This window comes from Onthophagus taurus, chromosome 5 (genome assembly GCF_036711975.1).
Source record: "Onthophagus taurus isolate NC chromosome 5, IU_Otau_3.0, whole genome shotgun sequence".
In the NCBI taxonomy this organism is placed as follows: Eukaryota; Metazoa; Arthropoda; class Insecta; order Coleoptera; family Scarabaeidae; genus Onthophagus; species Onthophagus taurus.
In genome coordinates this window covers 9,439,130-9,460,858 of record NC_091970.1, presented here as the reverse complement: position 1 = coordinate 9,460,858, position 21,729 = coordinate 9,439,130, and the positions used below count along the sequence as shown (strand labels likewise).

Here is a 21,729-nt window from a genome sequence, read left to right as displayed (position 1 = left end):
ATAACAGGATGTTTAACTTAAATATGCAATGAAATCGTTTAGAGCATCTTTATTATTTAGGAATATTATCTAGATTAAATTAACCTAATGATATTATAATAATAATATAAATAAAAAAAATGATTAAAATTAAATTAATAATTATTAGTGACACAGCAACACTACATAGTATTCCTAGATCTTTGCTGTCTCTCTATGTACATTTCATACAAAAGTTTATTAATATTGTAATAATGTGGATTTTCTGTTTCTGATAGTTCCGGATTATAACTTGTCCAATCATTATTTGATTCCGGCGGCGTTGGGAGCCCATAAGCCACCGGCCATTCACCATTTCCTAAATTTGGGGGATTTGTCAATAACGTATTGTTTATATGTAAGTTATTAATACGTTTAGAAAGAGGCATAAACTCCATTTCATCTTCTAAGACGTTCCTTCCTCTTTTCCTGCAAGTTAACACAATTAATCGAACCTTATTAATAAAAAAATAATTTTTTACCTATTTTGAGTCATTTCACACCATCTAACGTTAATTTTCCATTAAACTTTGAGAATAATGATTTTTATCCTTTTAATTATTTGTTTTGACGTTTTAACGATTTTGACGTTTGTCAGTTTCTTTCACGTGGATTCGTTAGTAACATCTAGGGGATTTTTTTTTGTACCAACTCAAATTAAATTTTTAACACAAATTTTTTATTCGTTTATCGTCAAATTAATAATTAATCGAACGAAATCACTAATTAATCACTTTAAACGAAAAATTTCGTTTTAAAATCACTTATTATTCAAAAAAAATAATTATTTTTTTTTTAAGTTGTCAAGAGGTTGCCATGGTAACGTTTAAAATCTTCATAACAACACAGTATGACATGTCATGTCATAATCTCATGATTGCGTTTTCTAAAACGCTTCGTTAACAGCGGACGACCTTGCGAAGATTTATAGGGGGGTAAATAAATATAAATAACACCGCTTGGAGTGAGAGCCAGTTATTTAGTAACCGTCAAACTGAAAAGATGCTTTACGAAATCGCCAACGGACACCAAAAAGGACGCACTGTGGGGTACTCAAATGGAAGTTTTTCTAACGGGGTTTCAAATGGGACTGCAACATCAAATGGTTATTCTAATGGACACGAAGAGCACCCCGTCGTTGATTTACGTAGTGATACTATCAGCAAACCAACCCAAGCGATGAGAGATGCAATGTATTTGGCCCCTGTTGGGGATGATGTTTATGGGGAAGACCCCACGGTTAATTTATTAATACAAAAAGCGTGCGAATTGTTGGGGAAAGAAGATGGGATTTTAGTACCATCAGGAACAATGGCTAATTTAATAGCGAGTAAGTTATAAATTAAGATTAAATGAGGAAAAGGGGGGCTTAAATGCTTGTGTGTATTTATTTATTTTTTTTTAGACGGGATTTGCGTCATTGTGACGTGAAAGGCGTGGTGTGACAAGCCCCCCATGATTTAAAATAGTTTATATAATTGGCAAGATGTTCTAAATTTTAATTTTAAAACTACAAAATTATTTTGGAGATAATTTTAGAATGTTTTTGTTATCTTAATTGCTTCTTAATGATTATTCTTCTTAATTACAGTTATGGTTCATTGTAGAGAGAGAGGTAGCGAATTAATTTGTGGGGATAATAGCCACACCTTTAAATTCGAGCAAGGTAAGTTAAAAGCTTGTCATTATTGGAGGTAGAAAGAAGAAATTTGCATTTATAATCGATTTTAAATCATAGGGTAACTCATATTTGGTATGATAATCGATTATTGAGTCTTGAGGAGAATGTTTTATGTAATAATTAAGTCTTGAGTGAGTGAATGTAAAAGGAAATTAAAAAAAATTGATCTTTGCGTCATAATTTTTTGCTTCTTAAAGATAAGAATCGTTAATTTCGTAATTGTTGGGGTCTTTGATAAATTTTTAGCGGCAATTGACCTCTTATCTTTATCTGTTACCGCCCAAAACGATTTTATTTATAAATAATCAAACATTATTAATCATTTTAGGTGGTCCAGCTCAAATCGCGGGGGTTCAACAAGCCTTAGTTAAAAATTTAGACGACGGGACTTTTTGTTTAGAAGAAATGAAGAGTAAAATCCGCGTGGACCCCGATTGTCACGAACCAACAACCTCTTTAATCATCGTTGAGAACACCCACAACATTTGTGGGGGGAAAGTTTTACCATTATCTTGGTTAGATGAATTAACATCCATCTCAAAATCGTACAAAATCCCCGTCCATATGGATGGGGCCCGAATTATGAACGCAGCCGTTGCGTTAAACGTCCCTGTTAATAGAATTGTAAAAGATATTGATACAGTTTGTTTTTGTCTCAGTAAAGGTTTAGGGGCCCCAATTGGATCTTTATTACTTGGAAGTACCCAATTCATTCAAAGGTATATTAATAAAACCTTCACCATTCTTAATTTTAATACAAAATCTTTTTTAATTTAATTTTTAGAGCTACAAGAGTTCGTAAAGCTCTAGGAGGAGGGATGCGCCAATCGGGAATAATCGCCGCTGCGGGTTTAGTGGCTTTAGATTCAATGATTGGTCGTTTAAAAATCGATCACGACCGAACATTGAAAATAGCCCGCGCAATAAGCGACTTTCAATCCGATTTGTTTAAAGTAGATTTAAAATCGGTTCAAACCAACATTTTAATGGTGTATTTGGACGCGAAACGAGTGACTGTTTCGGAGTTTTTAAAACGATTGTACGAGGTTAAGGACGCTGATGAGGTTAAAGTTCATCTGAGGGCGACCACTTTAAATTCAAACAGTGCCCGATTCGTTCTGTATTGGGAGATAACGGAAAAGGATGTTGATCTAGCGATTGGTAAGTTGAAGTTGGTTGTAAAAGAATTTGAGGATAAGTTGAAAATGTAAATGCTAAATTTAAGTGTAATTAATTCTTTTTTTGCATGTGTTTATCACAGTATTTGTAATGTATATTTTAATATTTTAAAGGAAAATAAATAGGTTATTTATTATTTGTTTTGTTGTTTTTGGTTTTAATTTTAAAACACCTTTGTTGTAGTGTTTATATGTTATTTAATAATTATGAAAAGCAATACAGGAAGCGTATAAAGCGAATAAGTAAAAATGGAATCGTTTCGGGTGAAATTTCACTTCACAAAAAATGATTTTAAAGATTGTCTTCTATTTTTCCCTTTTTTTGTTTCATTATTATCCTTTTTTTTAATTAAAAAGTGTAATTTCCCCAAAAACCTCGTTCGTTATTACTTTTTAAAATACAAAACTAACCATTTTGTTTAAACATACTTTTTTTTTTAAATAGGTTTTCGTTAATCCTACTTCCTATTACTATTTTTTATCATTAATAATATCGTTATTATTATTATTACATCATATTTTCGTTTCGGTATCATTTTCAATTATTACGGCAAAAACGTTTGTACTATTTTTCTTATTGTTTTCACTTACAACTACAAACGATTTTCTTTAAAGAAAAATTAATTTCAACGAAACAACAAATAATTTTTTTTGCTACAAAAATACTTTTTTTTTCTTTATGTACATTCAGAAACGATTCCTTAACAAATAGAAAATTTTCCAATATCCATATCTTAACCACTCGAAAAGGAAAATAATCGTAATAAATAAATAAATAAAAGAAAAATTCTTTTTATAATAAATAAATCAACAGTAAATATCTTTCGTTTGTACTTTTAAAATGATATCACAAATTATAATCAATTAAATAACTAACTTTTTTATACATTTTCTTTTTGTTGCTTTTTTTCCTTGTCTATAATTCTAAAATGTATTGCTCGGTTAATTTTGTAAATATCACATGAAAATCCCAAAAATTTAAAGGAATCAACTTTTTTCTTTTTTAGTATTCATTTTTAATAACTAAAGTATAATTTTAAATTGCTTTTTATATAGCTTTTTTTTAAAGTAATCTACATCATCATCGAGGTTATATTTATATCATTAAAAACATAGAAAGTATTGAATTTAGCTTCAAATTCAACTAAATTGTTGGATATAAAACGAAAAAATTTTTTAAAATATGTTTAAACTTACCAAAAATGAAGATTCTTTGATATTACTTTGACAGATGTCAGAAACGATTTTGACAGTAGTTAGAGATGACGCTAATAGATGTCAGGACGATATTGAGTTGTAATCAAAGGTAATGTTAAAATGAGACGAAATTGTCCAAAATGATTTAGAGAATGATTAAGAACGAAGTTTTATTCGATATTTAGTAGAGAAAATCCTTTAAAATAAGTTTAAACTTACCAAAAATTGAAGATTCTTTAATATTACTTTGACATATGACAGAAACGATTTTGAGAGCAGTTAGAGATGACGTTAATAGATGTCAGGACGATATTGAGTTGTAATCAAGGTTTATAGAACATAAGCCTCATTCCCTACGCCTCTGTAGTATCGATTATTACCCCGCAAATTGACGTCACTGGTTCGATACAGTCAGAATAAAAGATAGCCTATACGTGCCTATACTGTGGTACAGTCTTGGGTACAGTCTATATAAAATATTTAAACCTCGCATCGTGTTGTGTTGTTCATAGAACCAGCTACGTCACTGACCCACCTTGCCTCTCAGAGGAGGAGAATCGGTATTGGGTAACCTTATGTTCTATAGACCTTGAGTTGTAATTAGAGGTAATGTTAAAATGAGAAATGAGTCGAAATTGTCCAGAATGATTTAAAGAATGATTAAGAACAATGTTAAACAATATCAAAATTGATTGTGAGTGATGCTGTTAGGGATTAACTTGACAGATGTCACGGACGATACTCACTAGTTAAGGACGATTAAAATTAACAAAGTAATTAAAATTGGTCTTAATTATTGGATATTTAACAAAGAAAATCGTTTTAAATAAGTTCAAACTTACCAAAAATGAAGATTCTTTGATATTACTTTGACATATGACAGAAACGATTTTGACAGTAGTTAGAGATGACGTTAATAGATGTCAGGACGATATTGAGTTGTAATCAAAGGTAATGTTAAAATGAGACGAAATTGTCCAAAATGATTTAGAGAATGATTAAGAACGAAGTTTTATTGGATATTTAGTAGAGAAAATTCTTTAAAATAAGTTTAAACTTATCAAAAATTGAAGATTCTTTGATATTACTTTGACATATGACAGAAACGATTTTGACAGCAGTTAGAGATGACGTTAATAGATGTCAGGACGATATTGAGTTGTAATTAGAGGTAATGTTAAAATGAGAAATGAGTCGAAATTGTCCAGAATGATTTAAAGAATAATTAAGAACGATGTTAACAATATCAAAATTGATTGTGAGCAATCAAACCTGACAAGTGTCACGGATAATATTGACAGTAGTTAATAACGATGCTAAGAAATGTCATGATGACGTTTCTGCAACATTCTGCGAATCTGTACCACAATTAAACCGGAAATGCTCGATTATGATATCTACAAAGAACCAAAATGTTTGCATATTCACTCAATTTAGTCAAATAAGACCGTCTATATCACAATAAACAAACGTATTGTTGGATATTTAATGAACGGTTAATTCGAAGAAATGACAAGTCCAAACTCTAACAGTTGTCAACAAATTAAAATTGGTAAACAAAAAACAATTTGTTTTAACCCAAATAAGGTCGTGTTTAGTCTCAAATTAAAGTAATTTTATGTTGTCTCTGCAAAGTAAATCAACATCTAATCAAATTCCAATAACTTACTAAGTATTTAAATATAACCTCGATGTATGATAAAATCTAATAATCCTAATCTTAAAAATCACCATAAAAAACTTTAAATAATCGCATCTAATTCCCCTAATCTATTAAAAATTAAAATTACTCAAAAAAAATGACTAGAATAAAATAAAACAAATCAACAGTAAATTAACAAGTCGATGGTGAAAAATACATTATCGAGTAAATATCAAATTTCAAACTGACTTTTCGTTATTAATTTATAATCGAGCTTAAAACACAAACATACAGTGTGTTAATTAATTATCGTACCAGACGTCATTATTGTAAATATGCAACCAATATTACACTATTGTGATATTGGTTGCATACGTCGGGTAGGACGATATCTTAAAAAAAAAAAATAAATAAAAAAAACCGTTTTATAACCCGATTTCTTTTTAAATTAAGATATAATACTTTGCGTATTACCCCCGGAGTGTAAATTAACACCGCCGGAATTCCCGGGATTTTGTTGCGATAATTCCGCTTTAACTCTACGCGCAATATGCGATCGAGTGTGCTTTCGCAGATGATCTTTCCGATAAAAACCTTTTCCACACTCCGTGCAAACGTGTCTCTTCTCGCCGGAGTGAATAACAAAATGCAAAGTGAGTTGTTCTTTGCGTTTAAACGCTTTTAAACAAACCGTACATACGTACGGTCGTTCTGGGTTATGCGACTGTTTGTGTCTGGTTAGGTGGTCTTTCCGTTTTAAACCGGCCCCGCAAATATCACAGACGAAACGTCGTTCCAGGGTATGTCCCACCAAGTGTTGTTCTAATAACTCTTTTTCTGGATAAGCCATATGACATTCCGGACAACAGTAAAGTGTTGAACCATCCAAAGCGGTTGTTAATCGAATTTCGCCAGGTTTTGGTTTTGGTTTTTTCTCTTTTTCGGGTTTTTTCTTCTTTTTCTTTTTCGCAGGGGGATTCGGTTGGAGTTGAGCGTGATTTATCGTCGATAAACTCGCGTTTGTACTCATCAAATTTGAACCGGGTACCAAATCATTGTTTAAAATTTGTTGGTTTTGTTGCTGTTGTTGGTGTTGATGCTGATTGACGGATTCCTTTTTAATTTCGGCCGAGTACTTTAAAAAGTGATGTAAACTTAATGGTAACGTCGAAGCGGGTAAATGCGAAAGATAATCGGCAACGGCCGATCCGGGGGCCGCCAACGATTGCCAAGAAGCCGCCGGAGATGATTGTTGCTGTTGTTGTTGTTCTTGAACGTTGCTTTTACTTTTTTCTTGTTGATTTTGATGCGAATAATTGTACGTTGAAGGTGGATACTTACCCGTGTTTATTAGGTTTTGTTGCGGGGGGTGATGTTGCGTAAACGAAGGTACCCCATTGGCAGTATAACGGCTGCTGTTTGTCTCAGTTGTTGGTTGGCAAACCGGGTTTTGACCATTTTCATGTCCAAATTTTGCGGTAAATTGATGTATAGAAGGAATTGTTGCGGAAAAGTGCCCCCCAAATGGTGTAAAATTCATTCTTTATTAATACCAATTTACAACCTATTCAATAAAAATTATTTATTTCTATCCTATTTTATTAATTTTAAGTGATTATTAATCTTACCTTTAATTTATTATTTGAATATCCTCGTGTTCAACCCTTAAATAATGATTAAAATACACGAGATCGCCATTTCTATTGCGTTCTTAGAGGGGTAGGGGTTAATACGGCGATTAAAACACCCTCAATTCAAATTTTAGCGGGAAAATAATAACAGTTAAAATTATTGTGTAATATAATAAACATAACATTAAATCATCATTAAAAAATAGAAAAAGATATTATTTAAACATATAAATTAGAAAATAAAGTAATAAAAAAAATTTTAAACTTAAAACCTAACTTCATACATCAACGTCAAATTCAAAATTAAGCGGGAAAAAGATATTAAACACAAAAAAATTTTAATTAATATTTATTTAGTTTTTAATTTCTTTTTATTCCTTTCCGAATCGCTTTTAATACGTTTAACAACCAAAGGTTTAAATTTAATTGATTCAAAACCGATAAAATCATTTTGCAAATTACAACAACTTGGTTGAAAAACCCTTCCATTTTTATCCTTCCTCCTCAAATAAACATCATCAGGCTCAAAATTAATTTTTAATTCCTCTTTTTTTAACTCATCCTGTTTTAAATCATTTTTTAATTCATCACATTTCAAATTTAAATCATAATTTTTATAAACATCTTCAAAACTCCTCTTTAATAAACCTAAATTTTCCGAAATTTTACAATTTTTAAATCCAATAATCATACTTTTAATACCACAACGTTCTTGTAAAATCGCTTTTAAATCCGGTACTAATAAATAAGGCACCTTATAAAACGTACAATCTCTAATAAGACCTTCAAGAATGAACCGGGGACTCACATTGCTTGAAATTAAAACGAAATCGGCGGTTTTATTAATAACGAGCCTATTTACTTGATTTAATCCAAACGTTAAACTTTCGTTATCATTATTCTCGTATTTAACAACCTCAGTTCTTTTCGATCTATATTCTTTCCGATCTTCCTTTTTTAAATTTTGTATTTCAGAGTATTTAATTGAAACTTTTTGTGGTCTAATTCGTGGTAAATACGATTCTAAAGCATTTTTTAAAACATTTAAATCGTTTCCTTTTATAATCGGCCTACAAAATAATTAATAATAAATAATTGAGGTTATGTTCGATTTCTTTACCAATAAAGTTCTTCAGAGGTTGATAAAACATTTTTTATCGTTTGCTTATTATTTTTTTTATTACGCAAAGCTTTTTTGAGCTGTTTTTCTTTCAAAATCGTTTCGGACATTATTAAATTATAAATAAAACATGTAAGTGAGGTTATGTTTTTTTTAATATGGTGATTTTATTTTTTTATAAGTTGGTACTAAATTATAAAGTTTAAGGTTAAGAAATTTATTATAAAAATTACAAAAATATTAATTTTACTCTATAGAAATCCTATTTTGGTAAGATTCCCATAATAATCTTCGATATTTTTCAGCAATTTTCCCAAAATCGTTCGATTTAGTAATTCCACGACCCACAACGACCACATCGGCCCCTTTTTCGTTTATTGCAGCTTCCGGAGAGGTGTATCTTTGATCGCAATCATCGGCTGATTCGTTAATTTGAACCCCGGGTGTTAATTGAATAAATTGGGGCTCATCCAAGAATTTGGGGGATTGACAAACGAATCCGGTTACAGTTTCAATGTGAGTTTTACCCATTTCAATCGTTGCTTTTGTGTATTCGGGGTTAATTAACCCCTCGGTGCTGGATTCTGCTAATAAAAACACTCCAGATTTCTTATTTGGACTCATTGATTGCTCGATGGCTCTTAAAGTACCATTTCCCATCAACGAATGGGCTGTGATTAAAGTGGCCCAATTAGAAATGTGATAAATACCTTTGGTGTATTGATTTTGGACGGTTTTTCCTATATCTGAGAACTTTCTATCTTCAAATAATAAAAAGTTGTGTGTTGAAGCGATTTCTTGTAATCTTTTTATAAAGTTTTCGTGGAAATCTTCAATGATGTCCACATGAAGTTTTAATAAACATATAAAGGGGCCTATTTCTTCGGCTAGGTTTAGAATATCGGTAGCGTTTGTTAAATCGGCGGCTACACATAAATTCGATTTTTTCGCATCCATTATTTTAAACAATTCTTTTGAAACGGGATTTTTGCAATATTTAATCCTTTCTGAGTAAGATAATTTTAATCGATTCATTTCATGTTTTGTTTTAATTTGATTTTCCTTAATATATTTTAAAACTTTTTTATAAACATCTTCATTAATTAAATTCTCCTCTTTTAAAACCAATATTAATTGAGACAACGTTAATAAGGCGATCATATTAATCCCATTTTCTTTTAAAATCGTTTCCCCACCTTGTTCACGATTTAAAAGTACCACAGCTTCAGAAACTTTAATCCCTGAGTTTTGCAAATCTTGACACGTTTCTAAAACGCTCCCTCCGGATGTTACGACGTCTTCAACAATCAAACAACGATCCCCGTCGTTAAAATCCCCTTCAATTAACTTTTTTGTACCATAATCTTTCTTTTCTTTCCTTCGCATCACCATGGGTTTATCTATTTTTAGCGATAAAGCTGTGGCGATCGGTAAAGCGGTGTATGGCACGCCACAAATTAAATCGTAACGAATATTTTTCGTTTTTTCTTCGATTAAATCGGATAAAACTCTCTAAAACATTAAATAAATTCAAATTTAATAATTAAAATCGATTTTATCGCTAGATGGCGCCACTTTTTTTTTGCTGTCAAATTTATTTTTCGCCATCTTTGTCTTACTTACTAAGATATTGGGATAACTAACGACCACCCTTAAATCGCAATAAACCGGCGTTAAAATACCCACTTTCGTTTTAAATTCGCCGAATTTTACCGCGTTTACGTTAAATAGGTCGATTACTAGTTTCCTTAGGGTTTTCTCGTAGTTTTCCATGTTTGTTTTCAACACCGGTGTTAAAGTCTGCAAAACACGTGCACTCTTCGTTAATTTTTAGGTTGGTAATGAATTCCTATTTTTATTAATTTAATTAAATTCCGAATAATATTATTAGTCATAATTAGAAAAATTATGTAATTATTTAATGGGTGAATCAAATTTGTTATTTTTTATGTTTTAAATTGTAAAAAATTATTTTTTGTTGTAATAATTAATTTGATTTCTTTTTTAAATTTAGGTTGGTAACAAAAATCAACTGAGAGTTTGATATTACCGCTTAATTTTTGGGGGTTATAATTTTTATATTTCCGTTTTTACCTCTGCATGTTAAGATCACCTCCAAGTTGGACTCCATTATTAATACATTAATCTGAATTAAAGGTGAGTTAATCAACTTTAATTAATGAGAATGATTTGACGTAAAACCTAAAACAACGAAATAAAAATTTTTTTTATTCTAATTCATTATGAATCATACCCATAATCACATTTTTTTATTAATATATATTTATATTAATCGATTTAATAATTCATTTTTTGCATTAACACCAAATAAGATAACAAAAATAATAATTTTATTTTTTTAGGTTGGCAAGAAAAGCGAAGTGTCAATTTTAGATTGGCGCTTATTTTTTGAGGTTATATTTTTTATGTTCCCGTTTTTCGCCATTTGCACATCTCGTTCGCGTTGAGATCACCTGCAAGTTATTCTTCGCCGTTTAAACACCAATCTACAATCAAGGTGAGTTAAAATCAATTAGAAATTTAATAAGAAACATAACCTAAAATGAAAACAACCATTTACAACCAGCATAAAGATTTTATTAGTTTCTTTTTTGCAAAATTTACAACAGTTCGGATATTTACAATAAGCTTAATTTGTTTCATTTTGTATTGTGCGTGAATAATGTTGTAGCGATTTAGCCATGCGTTGTCTAAGGCAATTTTAACTTAATGCACACCTCTCTTAGGCGCCTTGGAACTGTGCATTAAGCTGTTAATGATTTCGTTTGGGTTCAGATTTGTTCGTATGACTTAATTTGATTTTACATCGATTTATTATCGCCTACCGTTGATTGTTTGTAATAAATATGGACGGTCCAGCATGAATTGCACAAAGCGAAGGCCAATCTTTCCTTTCGTTCACCGATTTTCACTGCATCACGTTCATCACAGCCTTATCACTCACTTATTCTTCTTTTAAATAGTTTTAAGTAATTTCTTGAAGATGAATTCTCCTCCAATTCGTTTTTTATGCGTTATTTTTATTATTATGCATTTTGAGGCAGTTTTTCAAATCGAAATTAATTGATTGATGTTTGAATGGGGTTAAAACGCATGATTTTCGATAAAAGCATCCAAAGCACCGAAGCCATCGCTGTTAAAACGACTCCGCCCCATCCCAAATCTAACGACCATGATGTTGTAAAAACGCGTGCTGAGAAAAGATGTTCAGCCCCTCGGGCACTCGAAGAACTCACCACACCATCCGCGGTTCCATCATCAACCCCCAATCGAGGTTTACTTTGAACTCTTTTAAAATGGATTATTGTTAATGTGAATAACGCGAATGATGCTTTAAAAAGAAATTTAAAAAAAAACTTATTAAGGTTATGTTTTATAACTTACCCGCCAATAAATACATAACCCCTGTAACTAAAACAGCGCTAATTTGGTGCTGACAAACCCCAAAAGCTCCAACTAAAGCGGCAGTTCCTAAAATAATGAGACAAACTAAGGCGCAGGAAATTGATAAATTTTGCATTCGGTGTTGCCAATCGGGACGTGGTTCTGTTTTGGGGGGCCCTGAGAGATAATTAACACATTGTGGGATTTTTGGAAAATCGACTTGATCCAACAAACCGATTTCTTCCTCTACAATACAAATTATTTCAAATTTATTCACTTAACAATTAATTTCTTACCGTTTAAACTAACACATAACGTCCAAATCCCACCATGCATCGGTACAAGAAACGTGGTCCCCCTTTTTTTCCTAAACGCCTCCCTATTAAGAACCCTAACCACTTTTCGGTCCAAAATGAATTCTAATTCGACTTCAGTTCCGTTACTTAATCGTTTCAATTCGCGTTCATCCCATGTTACTTCCTCCCAGTGATCGGTCATGATGGCCCCACAAAGCATTGCTGTGGCGCACGCCGTTAAAACCAAAGTTCCCAATAAAAAGAATACGCTAGGGGGTACAGCACAGTGCCAAGGGGCGTCTTCGTCCGCCCCCGTTGATGTCGTTTCCATAACGGGGATGATTAACGGGTCGTAACAGGATGTTCTTCGAACGGCAGCGGGGGCCCTCTTTGTTGTCAATTGGAGGAAGTGGTATCCGAGGCCGAATCCGGCGATTCCGTTGCGCCGAGTTGATGCTCGGACGTATTTGGCGGTGACCTTTGGGGGAATTTTGACGGCATTAATTTTTAAGGAGTTAATAATATTAAATTTATTTGTTGTTGTTCGTGGTGGTGGTGGTGAAGATGGTGTTTGATTAATTTTTTTTTCTGTAAATAAAAATAAAAAATGTATAAGTTGTGTGTATTTTTACTTTGTTTGATCGATTCTGGTTGAATTGGGTGGATTGATCGAATAATGTGTTATTTATAGATGCTGTAGGGGTGGTTCTGGGGAGATTTTCACCTTACATTTAAGAAACAAATCATTTTTGAAATATATCTTACACAAAATCGCGTTGCGAATTAAACACATACGTTAATATAAAAGATTGTTTACAAGATTTTATTGCTGCTTAAATTGTTTATGAATTACAAATTTATAAATTATCTTTTTGACATTTTTACTTAAACATAACCTCAATTAATTTTAGTGAAAAATGTTATTGAATGTAGCCTAGACCGAATCATCATAAATGTAGCAGCTAATGTGGTAGTACAGCTAAGTAATTTTTCATTTAATCAACAGCTAGTAATTAAATAACCTCATTCCCTGCTTAAAGCACTTTGTAATTTTTACTTAAACATAACGTCAATTATTAATTTTAGTGATAACTGTTGTTGAACGTAGCCTAGTCACGAATCATCATGAATGTAGCTAATGTGATACTAAAGCTAAGCGATTTTTCGTTTAATTAACAGCTAGTAATTAAGTTACCTCATTCCCTGCTTAAATTACTTGATGTCGTTAATAAATTATTTAAAATCTGTCGCAAATGTTTAATATTTTGAAATTACCACGCTTTTTAGTTACATTTTTCGACGCTAGGAGGTGAACATTTTGGAAATGTAGAAATACAATCAGTTTTACGTTTTACCAATAATAGTCGGAAATAGGTTTATTGAGTCGCATTCTTTATTATTAAAAGCCATTTTATATTTTGTAAGGTTTAATTTAATTATTTTTATAAATTATTTATTTAAACCTGTCAAATGTCAATCAGCGAACTCAACCTGTCATTTTTTTACTTAAACACAACCTCAACTTTTATTTCTCTTTGAATTTGCCTTAAAACATTGTTTTATCTCTGCGGAACGTGCATCCACAATCGGTGATAGTGACAAAAAGCGTAATTCTAAGGTTAGTTTTGGAAAATTTGTATAGAATTAATAAAATTTTATTTAGGAATCTAACCTAAATCTAATTCAATAAAATTTTTAATATTTTAACTTAATTGCAAGCTTAAATTTGTTTAAATAATTTCAACAAAACAATATTTTTTATAATCATCCTTACCTTAATCAGTTTTTAATCCCAATCGCACCAAAAACAAATTGAGTTAATAAAAAAATCACTTTGCATGATTTTTAAACCACCGCATCATATTATTTTTTCACGTTTTCAACAAAACCACCGCGATCGATATCCAACCTCAGATTTAACGCGCAGAATCCTCACCCCTTTATATTTCTTCCAACATCATGCGCAACATCTAAAATCGTAACCTAAAACTTTCCAAACAAACATTCTTTCAAGATCTTTTCACATTTTCGTTTTAGATGCCGAAATCTCCCCCAATCAGCATCAAAGGAAAATCCTACAACGACCTCCACAACTTAGGAGCAAGATCTTATCTCGCCAAAGATTACGCCGAGGCGGTCTTGTATTTTTCAAAAGCAAGCGAATTGGGTGTGAAAAAGCTTGGGGATCAATTACACGATGAGATGGCTGATATTTATTTGTTATATGGAAAGAGTTTATTGGAGTTAGCTCGCATGGAAGGAGACCCATTTGGGGAAAATGTTCCAAAGGAAGTTGTAGTTGGTGAAGAGGCTGAGGAAGAAGAAGATTCTAGTGATGATGAGGATGCTGAAAAAGTTCCTGGTGAAAAAGGTGATACCGACAAAGGTGATGTTGAAAAAGGTGATGCTGAAAAAGGTGATGCGAAAAAAGTTTCTGAGAATGAAACTGAAAAAGTCGCTGATGGTGAAGAGAAAGATGAAGACGAAGAAGAGGAAGATATTTCTGGCGAGGAGGAAGATGATGATGAAGAAAACGATGAAATGGATAATTCAAAAAATGAGCAAATTGAAGGAATTGAGTTAAATGGTGAAGAAATTAATTCTACCTCTGAAAATAAAGAGAATGAAGGTGGTTCAAAAAGCCAAGAAGAAAACGGAGAAGAAGAAGAACCATCCGATCTCCAACTAGCATGGGAAATTCTTGAACTAGCCAAAATAATTTATACAAAACGAGAAGATCGCGGAAAAAAATTTTTAGCAGATACTTTAATAACATTGGGAGAAATTTCGATGGAAAGCGAAAATGTCCAAGCTGCAATGACCGATATAAACGAAGCAATCGCCGTGTTAGGAACACTAGAAGATAAAAATAATCGTATGTTAGCAGAAGCTTATTATAAACTAGGAATGGCTGTTGCGATGGAAAACAAATTAGATGAAGCAATTGATTATTATAATAAATCAAAAGAAGTCCTTGAAAATCGTATTAAAGATTTAGCAGGTTCCGAAAGGGAGCTTCACAAAGCGGAAGTGAAAGACATGCAAAAAGTGATTCCGGAAATTGAGGAGAAAGTCGTCGATTTAAGGAATTTTAAAGAGGAGGTACGTTGTTTGATACCGAGAGATTAAAATTTTTATTAAGTTTTTTCGAAATTAGCAATTAAAAACGTTGGAAGAATCAAATTCCGTCGTAGCCGATGATGAATCCGATAAGAAACCCAACGACATCTCGCATTTGGTGAAACGCAAACGAAAATCAGAACCCGAGGACGCAAGCGCAAATCCTCCTCCACCCAAGAAACCTTCGCTAGGTTAAATCCTTAGTATTTCGTTGAATCTCGTATTATTATTTTTTTTTGATTTACCTCTAGCGCGGGATTCTTTTTCTTTGGGTGAAAACACTCGAAAAGAAACACGTTTTAAGTGTTAATGATTATTATAATAATTGTGTTTCACCCCGTTACAGTTTTCCTAGGTTTTAAATGTTAGTGTTAATGATTATTATCTCGTAGTTGCGTTTCATTCCGTTACAGTTTTCTATTTTTTTTTTATATAAAATAAACAGTAAGTTAACTTTATTTTTTTCCATTCATATCTTATATAATCAATTCTATTCTTTAACTAAATTAGAATTGAAAGATTTGGTTAATGAATAGGATTGATTAAAACATTTGTTCCTTTACTCATTCATCCTAAATTTTTTAAGGTACCTACTTCAAGAACCTTCCTACAATCCCGATTACACGTTATAAGATATATTTAGACTTGAAAATGATTTAATATTAACACAAATAAGAAAACGACGAAGAAAATATCGAATGTGACGCTCTTGGAGACTTCAAAACCATTTTATAGCCCTATGAAGTGAAGTATTTAATTGAATAATACAAAATCAAGCATGAAGAGTACTTAATTGAAACATTTAAGACATGGGATTAACTAAAAGATATCGGTAAGTAAAACAAGTTATTATACAGATATTGTGAAGGTTATTAAATGTACCGGTGTGAAGACAGCAGTAAAAATTTCCGATGATACCCGAACGCCCATAAACGTCCGTAATACCGGACACACGGGGGCTCAATTTTTTCGAACAAAAAAACTACATTATCAACTTAAGAAGTTAATTACAGTATATTAAAAGTAATTAATATATTTATCACTAATATCAAGGTACAATTAGCAATTTTAATTAAAATAACTGGCTCCAGCTCCCTTATTGGTTCGAAGATCCGCACCAAACTTTATATACGCCTTCTAGACATGATAAGAAATATATTTATCGAAAGAAATTCCACTTGCAAAGGGTCCGCGGGGGTGAATTACCCCGCAGTAGATTATAATTTGCTCTACCGCCCTTATTCGGTCAAAGATCCGAACCAAACTTTACACAAGTGATCTAGACTACGTTAGAATCAAATATCCGTTAGCAATTTCCACTTGCATAGGGACCACGGGGGTGAACTACCCACCAGTAGATTTTAATTAACCCTACCGCCCTTATTCGGTCAAAGATCCGAACCAAACTTTACACAAATCTTCTAGACTACATTAGAATCAAATATCCGTTAACAATTTCCACTTGCATAGGGACCGCGCACAGTGGTCCGAAAACACTCAAAACCCGATCGAAAATCAATTGAAAAAAGAATTTTATAGTGTTGTTTTTTTAAATGTTACATATATTTTAACTATTAATAGACTCTTAGTGAAGTTTATGAAGTCTTTGGTGTTTTATAATAGCTACTGCGCGAAATAAATTGCTATTACAATTACCTTATTTTGTATAAGGAAATTTTTTAGAAAAAGACACAACTTTAGAAAACAAAAAAGATGGTATATCACTACTTGAAAATATTGTGTCGTTGGTTTCTTATAAAGTACAGAAAGGTCTTCATTTTACGCCTTTCCAAATTTCAAAAGATGTTTGTTGAAAAAAATTACAACCATTTCTATTGACGTCAATAAATACTTATATTTTTTGACCATTCAATCTTTTAAATTAAATATCTTGCGAGCGAACAAAATCGAACAATTGTAGCTAACATTTTTTTATTGCTGAAGGTATGGTGTACATAGCATAAGAAAGAAATCTTGCGCCAACGTGCGCCTTAACCAAAAAATTGACAGTCAAAGATTACTTAACACATAATTGTGGATTTTATTTATCAAGAAGCAAAAAACAAACAAGTACGCAGATTTAGAGAGTGTCACACAAGAAAATGTGGTAGACTTCAAACAAATGAAGATTTATTTAAAAGACTATTACTGAGCTCCGATCCATTTATTAGTAACTTTTATAAAGAATGTTCAGAAAGATGTAAAAATATGAATGAAGACATGAAAAATTTACTTATACTGGACAAATCTCTAGAAGAAAAGGAAGGTAAAGAAGATGATGATGATGATGAAGAAAGTGAAGAAGAAGACAATAATGATGAAGAAGTAAATATAGAGGAACAAGATTTAGAAAATGAAGAAGACTCACACAAATTGAGATAAATTTTGTTATGTTGGTGAATATAACAAAATATTTTATATTATCTCGAATAATTTGAAATGTATGTGGACTATCTCAGTATCATGGGAAAATTCTACTATAAGTAGGCTGCAAACTTACGTATTATGGTCTCCAATATCACTTCAAATTAAGAGCGATGAGTTTATTCTCGAATAGTTCTTAAAACATTTTTAGTAAAAGCTAAGTAAAATTGAGCTATCTAACCAACTAATTCTGAAATAAAATCTCTAAATTTTCGACTTTCTTACCATTGAATATGGAGAAACGATAATTCAATTTTTGACCACCCTGTATAAGATACTTTAATACAACAAATGACAATCTGTTTGACAACATCTCAAGAGTAATCGTGCCAATTTAGAGCTTTTTTGAATGAGCGTTGGCTGAGATATAAGGTTTTAAAGAGCATAAAGTAATTTGCCAAAGAAAAACTTAAAAACAAAATAACTCGAAAACGAAAAATGGTAGGTACCAATAACTTTTATCAAAGTCAACTTATTTTGTCTAATATAATTAAAAGGTGCATTAAAAACTATAGCATTCCATTTAAAATAACGAAGTTGTGGTCTACATCCGGTAGACCGGAAGTGGCGGCCATCTTGAAAGTATTTTAGACCGAAAGCTTCGAATGAACAATCCATGTTGTCAAAATTTCAAACCGCTACGAATAGTGGTACCTAAAAAAGTTCTAACGAACCAGTTGCGTGAGACATCCGGTATAGGTCCTCTATAAAACAATTTAGATAGGAATTTGCGATCACGTAATTACACAAGAAAATGTGAAGTAATATACGTCTAATGTTTTGCACAAAATTTTATAGTAATATTCTTCTTTAAAGTCCTAATTTATATGAAAAGAAAATGAGTATGAATTTAAATAAAGTACTGCTTGCGTAGTACTACTTCCGGTTGACGAATTTAATTCAAATTTTGACACATTACCCTTTTGGTCTTATAATCATATGCCAAGTTTCATAAAGCTAGCTAATTGCTAACACCAAAATAATATTTTCGATCGGGTTTTCTTACCGCTCGGACCACTGTGCCGCGGGGGTGTACTACCCACCAGTAGATTTTAATTACCCCCTACCGCCCTTATTCGGTCGAAGATCCGAACCAAACTTTACACAAGTGATCTAGACTACGTTAGAATCAAATATCCGTTAACAATTTCCACTTGCATAGGGACCGCAGGGGTGAACTACCCACCAGTAGATTGTAATTAACCCTACCGCCCTTATTCGGTCGAAGATCCGAACCAAACTTTACACAAGTGATCTGAGTTGTTTGGTTTCAAATACCCTTAAGTCCAAATTTTTCGATTTTGAGAAAACGGCAAAAAAGTATTTTGGGGTGATTTTGGCGTTAATAATTCAAACATAATTTATTTGTTATTAGAAGACTTACTGAAGTTTCAAAAATTCTATAACCACGTCTTTTGAAATAGATATAAAAATCACAAAGTGGATTTAAAAATGGTGTTTGGTTGCGTTTGCTACCAAACTGTGGATTAAGGCTCATTTGAATCTGAACAAAATGGATTAGGCATGAATTGAAAGTGAATCAAATCTCTTTGTAGCTAATAACAGGAAACTTTATTTTTTGAAAGATATGTTATTTAAAAACTGTACTTAAAAAACTCTTAAACTGTAACATCAGGTATATTTTCGGTTGATTCACATAAACTAGGCTCTTCGTCCCCACTGTCTTCTCGAGAATCGCCAGGAATATTATTGTTCTGAAATTTTCCCAACACATCTCTATAATAAGCCAAATTTTCTACCGCTCTCCAGTTCTTTCCATAATGTTTGCTTAACAAGTTATTTACATCTCTCATTTTCAGATCTTTTGGTTTCACTCCGGTAGGAATTTCTTTTGGCTGGATATTCATGGCGGTTTGATTTTTCCTAAAAACTTCTTTGAATGTTCCGGTGTCTGAACGGTAAGATAACTCACCTCGAATGGTGATGGCGTTTTTTTTGCCACGTCGTATAATATATCTCTTACATTGGTTAAATTTAAAATGCCACTGAGACACTGGCTTAAGGATTTTTTGACCAGCACCTTTCCAATCACTATCGGGAACATCTTTTCCAAGTTTAAAAACAGTAGCATGTCCTTGAAAAATATTTATGTATTCTTCTGGAATTACAATTTCTTCTTTCTTTCTTATTTCTTTTTCGATAGTAGCAAAAACCCTGTTAGGTGGAATGTAGGAGTGCCCAACCACTGGGAACACCAGCTCGATTGTTCTAATAGAACTGCTTATACTGCTTAGCCATTTGAACAACATACATATCATAATGGTATTTTTATTTTGGCCGCCGCATCCATCGGCGACCAATCGAAGTGTATCCATTCCCTCTAAGTTACTATTGTTTAAAGTGTAAAAGACGCAGCTTGCAATTTCGTTGGCGCCCTTGGCATGTTCATCTTCAGTCCACGTGAAAATTTTAACATTATCTTTTGTTAACGGAATATGTGAGTGCCCCACTACAGTAGTGAAGTTGTAAATGTACAGTTGTCTACTATAATAGGTACTTTGATCTGGTATTTTGGGCAATACCACTTTAGTTTTTCTGACAATCAAAAGAAATTGTCAGAAGGCCGTCCCGTTTCTCATTTAGCTGTTCAAAAAATGCTTTGGCCCTGAGCTTATGTATTCGGTATTCTGTAGTTAGCACTGTTTTAATAGATGCAACCTTTTCATTTTTAATTTTTTCCCGGAGTTCAAGACACTTAGAGCAAACATCGGTGCTAGGAGATCCAAAGCCGATGTTGAAGGAAGTATTAAAAATAAATCGAAAGTAGCTCTCTTTAATATCTAAAGGCTGTCTATTTGATTTGAATTTTTAAGGGATTCGCGAGTTTTTTAATACAAATCATTGAGTATTTTATAGAAAACAACTTTTTCTAACAGATGGCGTATATATCTCATTTTTGCCCAAAAATGGATTTAGGGGATATTGAAACCAGACAACTCATCTAGACTACGTTATCAAATATCCGTTAGCAATTTCCACTTGCATAGGGACCGCGGGGGTAAACTACCCACCGGTAGATTTAAATTACCAATACGAAGGGGGGCGTTGACACAAATGGTCAAATGTGTCAATGTATAGTAACTAGAAAAACCAGGAGGTCGACTTTATCCTTTCGGGTAAAATTATATGGGAAATAATTAATAAAAAAACGCGCCTACAAAATAGACAAAATTAAAGCCAAATTCGATCCAAATGATGTTAATGATTACTTTATTAAGGTACCTCTTGAACTACTAAATGGCTTAAAAAAGTCCAACATACAGTGTGTCCCCGGATAGGTGAAACGACTCTTATAAAAGGTAAAATTTTTTCGATATTAATTGTCATCTTTTGGGGTTTAGCCCTGCTTGATTAACGACTAATTTTGAATATATTATCAATTATTAAAAAACAAGTGAGCCTTGATAGTGAAAGAAAAACTCTTTTTGTGGCAGGTAAAGTACCTTTTCTGTTTACAGTACGTGAAAGTGTTACTAAGAAGTTTTGTTCAGAATGAAAAACTATGGCCATATGCAAATTTTCCGATTGATCGGCCTACTTTGAAAAAATCCATATCAAACAATTTTATTTCTAACAAAGACTGCCATGGAAAAACAAAATTGCTTTCCTATCACTGTTAATCTCTCAAACTGTAATTTAGTAAACTTAAAGTGTTTTTTAAACAGAATGTTAACATTACAGGAAAAAGTTTACGTGATCCAGTGTTATGGAACCGGGAAAAAACCGATTATTGCTTTATTTTGTGAAAAATTTCCAAATACTGCAATTAAAAGAAGTACTTGTTGGCGTTTAATCAAAAGATTTCTTACAGCAGGAAGTATTCACTCTAAGAAAAAAAAATTATGATGAAACTGATTAACTATGATCAACTGTTTTCCTTTGTGGGCGAACACACACTTAATTTCTTGTGAACATTTTCAGAACGGTTTGTTTATTTCTCTCTAATAATCTGAATCTCAAAACAAAAAGTCGTAATAAGGTACTATTGACGAAAAT

The 21,729-nt window shown here is 32.2% G+C and overlaps 7 protein-coding genes across 13 annotated transcripts; 2 read left to right on the top strand and 5 right to left on the bottom strand.

Annotated features, from left to right (window-relative positions):
• Positions 1 to 34: 34 nt before the first annotated feature.
• On the bottom strand, positions 35 to 817 carry LOC111418368 (uncharacterized). Its single transcript, XM_071195747.1, has 2 exons — positions 501 to 817; positions 35 to 447 (listed from the first exon to the last, which is right to left on the bottom strand). The coding sequence occupies exons 1-2, from the start codon at positions 512 to 514 to the stop codon at positions 162 to 164; spliced, it is 300 nt and encodes a 99-aa protein (XP_071051848.1). The 5' UTR covers positions 515 to 817; the 3' UTR covers positions 35 to 161.
• Positions 818 to 858: 41 nt separating this feature from the next.
• LOC111418367 (uncharacterized) lies at positions 859 to 3,014 on the top strand. Its single transcript, XM_023050900.2, has 4 exons — positions 859 to 1,348; positions 1,610 to 1,684; positions 2,028 to 2,418; positions 2,484 to 3,014. Exons 1-4 carry the CDS (start codon positions 1,021 to 1,023, stop codon positions 2,908 to 2,910), a joined length of 1,221 nt encoding a protein of 406 aa, XP_022906668.2. The 5' UTR covers positions 859 to 1,020; the 3' UTR covers positions 2,911 to 3,014.
• On the bottom strand, positions 994 to 7,626 carry LOC111418361 (zinc finger protein 684-like). Its single transcript, XM_023050892.2, has 2 exons — positions 7,345 to 7,626; positions 994 to 7,280 (listed from the first exon to the last, which is right to left on the bottom strand). The coding sequence occupies exon 2, from the start codon at positions 7,254 to 7,256 to the stop codon at positions 6,165 to 6,167; it is 1,092 nt and encodes a 363-aa protein (XP_022906660.1). The 5' UTR covers positions 7,257 to 7,280; positions 7,345 to 7,626; the 3' UTR covers positions 994 to 6,164.
• A 57-nt stretch (positions 7,627 to 7,683) lies between these two features.
• LOC111418364 (uncharacterized) lies at positions 7,684 to 8,646 on the bottom strand. The gene is made up of 2 exons (XM_023050896.2): positions 8,468 to 8,646; positions 7,684 to 8,417 (listed from the first exon to the last, which is right to left on the bottom strand). Exons 1-2 carry the CDS (start codon positions 8,575 to 8,577, stop codon positions 7,697 to 7,699), a joined length of 831 nt encoding a protein of 276 aa, XP_022906664.2. The 5' UTR covers positions 8,578 to 8,646; the 3' UTR covers positions 7,684 to 7,696.
• Positions 8,647 to 8,668: 22 nt separating this feature from the next.
• Positions 8,669 to 10,240, bottom strand: LOC111418359 (rudimentary-like). Its single transcript, XM_071195741.1, has 2 exons — positions 10,091 to 10,240; positions 8,669 to 9,979 (listed from the first exon to the last, which is right to left on the bottom strand). The coding sequence occupies exons 1-2, from the start codon at positions 10,238 to 10,240 to the stop codon at positions 8,714 to 8,716; spliced, it is 1,416 nt and encodes a 471-aa protein (XP_071051842.1). The 3' UTR covers positions 8,669 to 8,713.
• Positions 10,241 to 10,534: 294 nt separating this feature from the next.
• Positions 10,535 to 15,746, top strand: LOC111418360 (Nuclear autoantigenic sperm protein). 2 transcript variants are annotated; one of them, XM_023050890.2, is made up of 4 exons: positions 10,535 to 10,624; positions 10,831 to 10,985; positions 14,206 to 15,270; positions 15,326 to 15,746. In XM_023050890.2, exons 3-4 carry the CDS (start codon positions 14,206 to 14,208, stop codon positions 15,482 to 15,484), a joined length of 1,224 nt encoding a protein of 407 aa, XP_022906658.1. In that variant the 5' UTR covers positions 10,535 to 10,624; positions 10,831 to 10,985; the 3' UTR covers positions 15,485 to 15,746. The 2 variants fall into 2 exon arrangements, with proteins under 2 accessions (XP_022906658.1, XP_022906659.1); XM_023050891.2 differs by lacking the exons at positions 10,535 to 10,624; positions 10,831 to 10,985 and adding an exon at positions 13,680 to 13,786.
• On the bottom strand, positions 11,044 to 14,081 carry LOC111418362 (uncharacterized). Of its 6 annotated transcripts, none has more exons than XM_023050893.2 (4): positions 13,943 to 14,081; positions 12,169 to 12,756; positions 11,873 to 12,118; positions 11,044 to 11,819 (listed from the first exon to the last, which is right to left on the bottom strand). In XM_023050893.2, exons 2-4 carry the CDS (start codon positions 12,497 to 12,499, stop codon positions 11,548 to 11,550), a joined length of 849 nt encoding a protein of 282 aa, XP_022906661.1. In that variant the 5' UTR covers positions 12,500 to 12,756; positions 13,943 to 14,081; the 3' UTR covers positions 11,044 to 11,547. The 6 variants fall into 6 exon arrangements, with proteins under 6 accessions (XP_022906661.1, XP_022906662.1, XP_071051845.1 ...); XM_023050894.2 differs by having other exon boundaries at positions 12,169 to 12,646; XM_071195744.1 differs by lacking the exon at positions 13,943 to 14,081 and adding an exon at positions 12,898 to 13,062 and having other exon boundaries at positions 12,169 to 12,646.
• Positions 15,747 to 21,729: the final 5,983 nt, after the last annotated feature.

Bases quoted from the DNA above. Each gene is read 5' to 3' on its own strand.
- LOC111418359 (XM_071195741.1), bottom strand. From the start codon at position 10,240: ATGGAAAACTACGAGAAAACCCTAAGGAAACTAGTAATCGACCTATTT. The intron at 9,980-10,090 runs GTAAGTAAGACA...TTAATGTTTTAG, and splicing joins TTAGTTATCCCAATATCTTA to AGAGTTTTATCCGATTTAAT.
- LOC111418361 (XM_023050892.2), bottom strand. From the start codon at position 7,256: ATGAATTTTACACCATTTGGGGGGCACTTTTCCGCAACAATTCCTTCT.
- LOC111418362 (XM_071195744.1), bottom strand. The intron at 12,119-12,168 runs GTAAGAAATTAA...TTTGTATTGTAG, and splicing joins GTTATGTGTTAGTTTAAACG to AGGAAGAAATCGGTTTGTTG. The intron at 11,820-11,872 runs GTAAGTTATAAA...TTCTTTTTAAAG, and splicing joins GGTTATGTATTTATTGGCGG to CATCATTCGCGTTATTCACA.
- LOC111418364 (XM_023050896.2), bottom strand. From the start codon at position 8,577: ATGTCCGAAACGATTTTGAAAGAAAAACAGCTCAAAAAAGCTTTGCGT. The intron at 8,418-8,467 runs GTAAAGAAATCG...ATTATTTTGTAG, and splicing joins ACCTCTGAAGAACTTTATTG to GCCGATTATAAAAGGAAACG.
- LOC111418367 (XM_023050900.2), top strand. From the start codon at position 1,021: ATGCTTTACGAAATCGCCAACGGACACCAAAAAGGACGCACTGTGGGG. The intron at 1,685-2,027 runs GTAAGTTAAAAG...TAATCATTTTAG, and splicing joins CACCTTTAAATTCGAGCAAG to GTGGTCCAGCTCAAATCGCG. The intron at 2,419-2,483 runs GTATATTAATAA...TTTAATTTTTAG, and splicing joins AGTACCCAATTCATTCAAAG to AGCTACAAGAGTTCGTAAAG.
- LOC111418360 (XM_023050890.2), top strand. From the start codon at position 14,206: ATGCCGAAATCTCCCCCAATCAGCATCAAAGGAAAATCCTACAACGAC. The intron at 15,271-15,325 runs GTACGTTGTTTG...TTTCGAAATTAG, and splicing joins TAAGGAATTTTAAAGAGGAG to CAATTAAAAACGTTGGAAGA.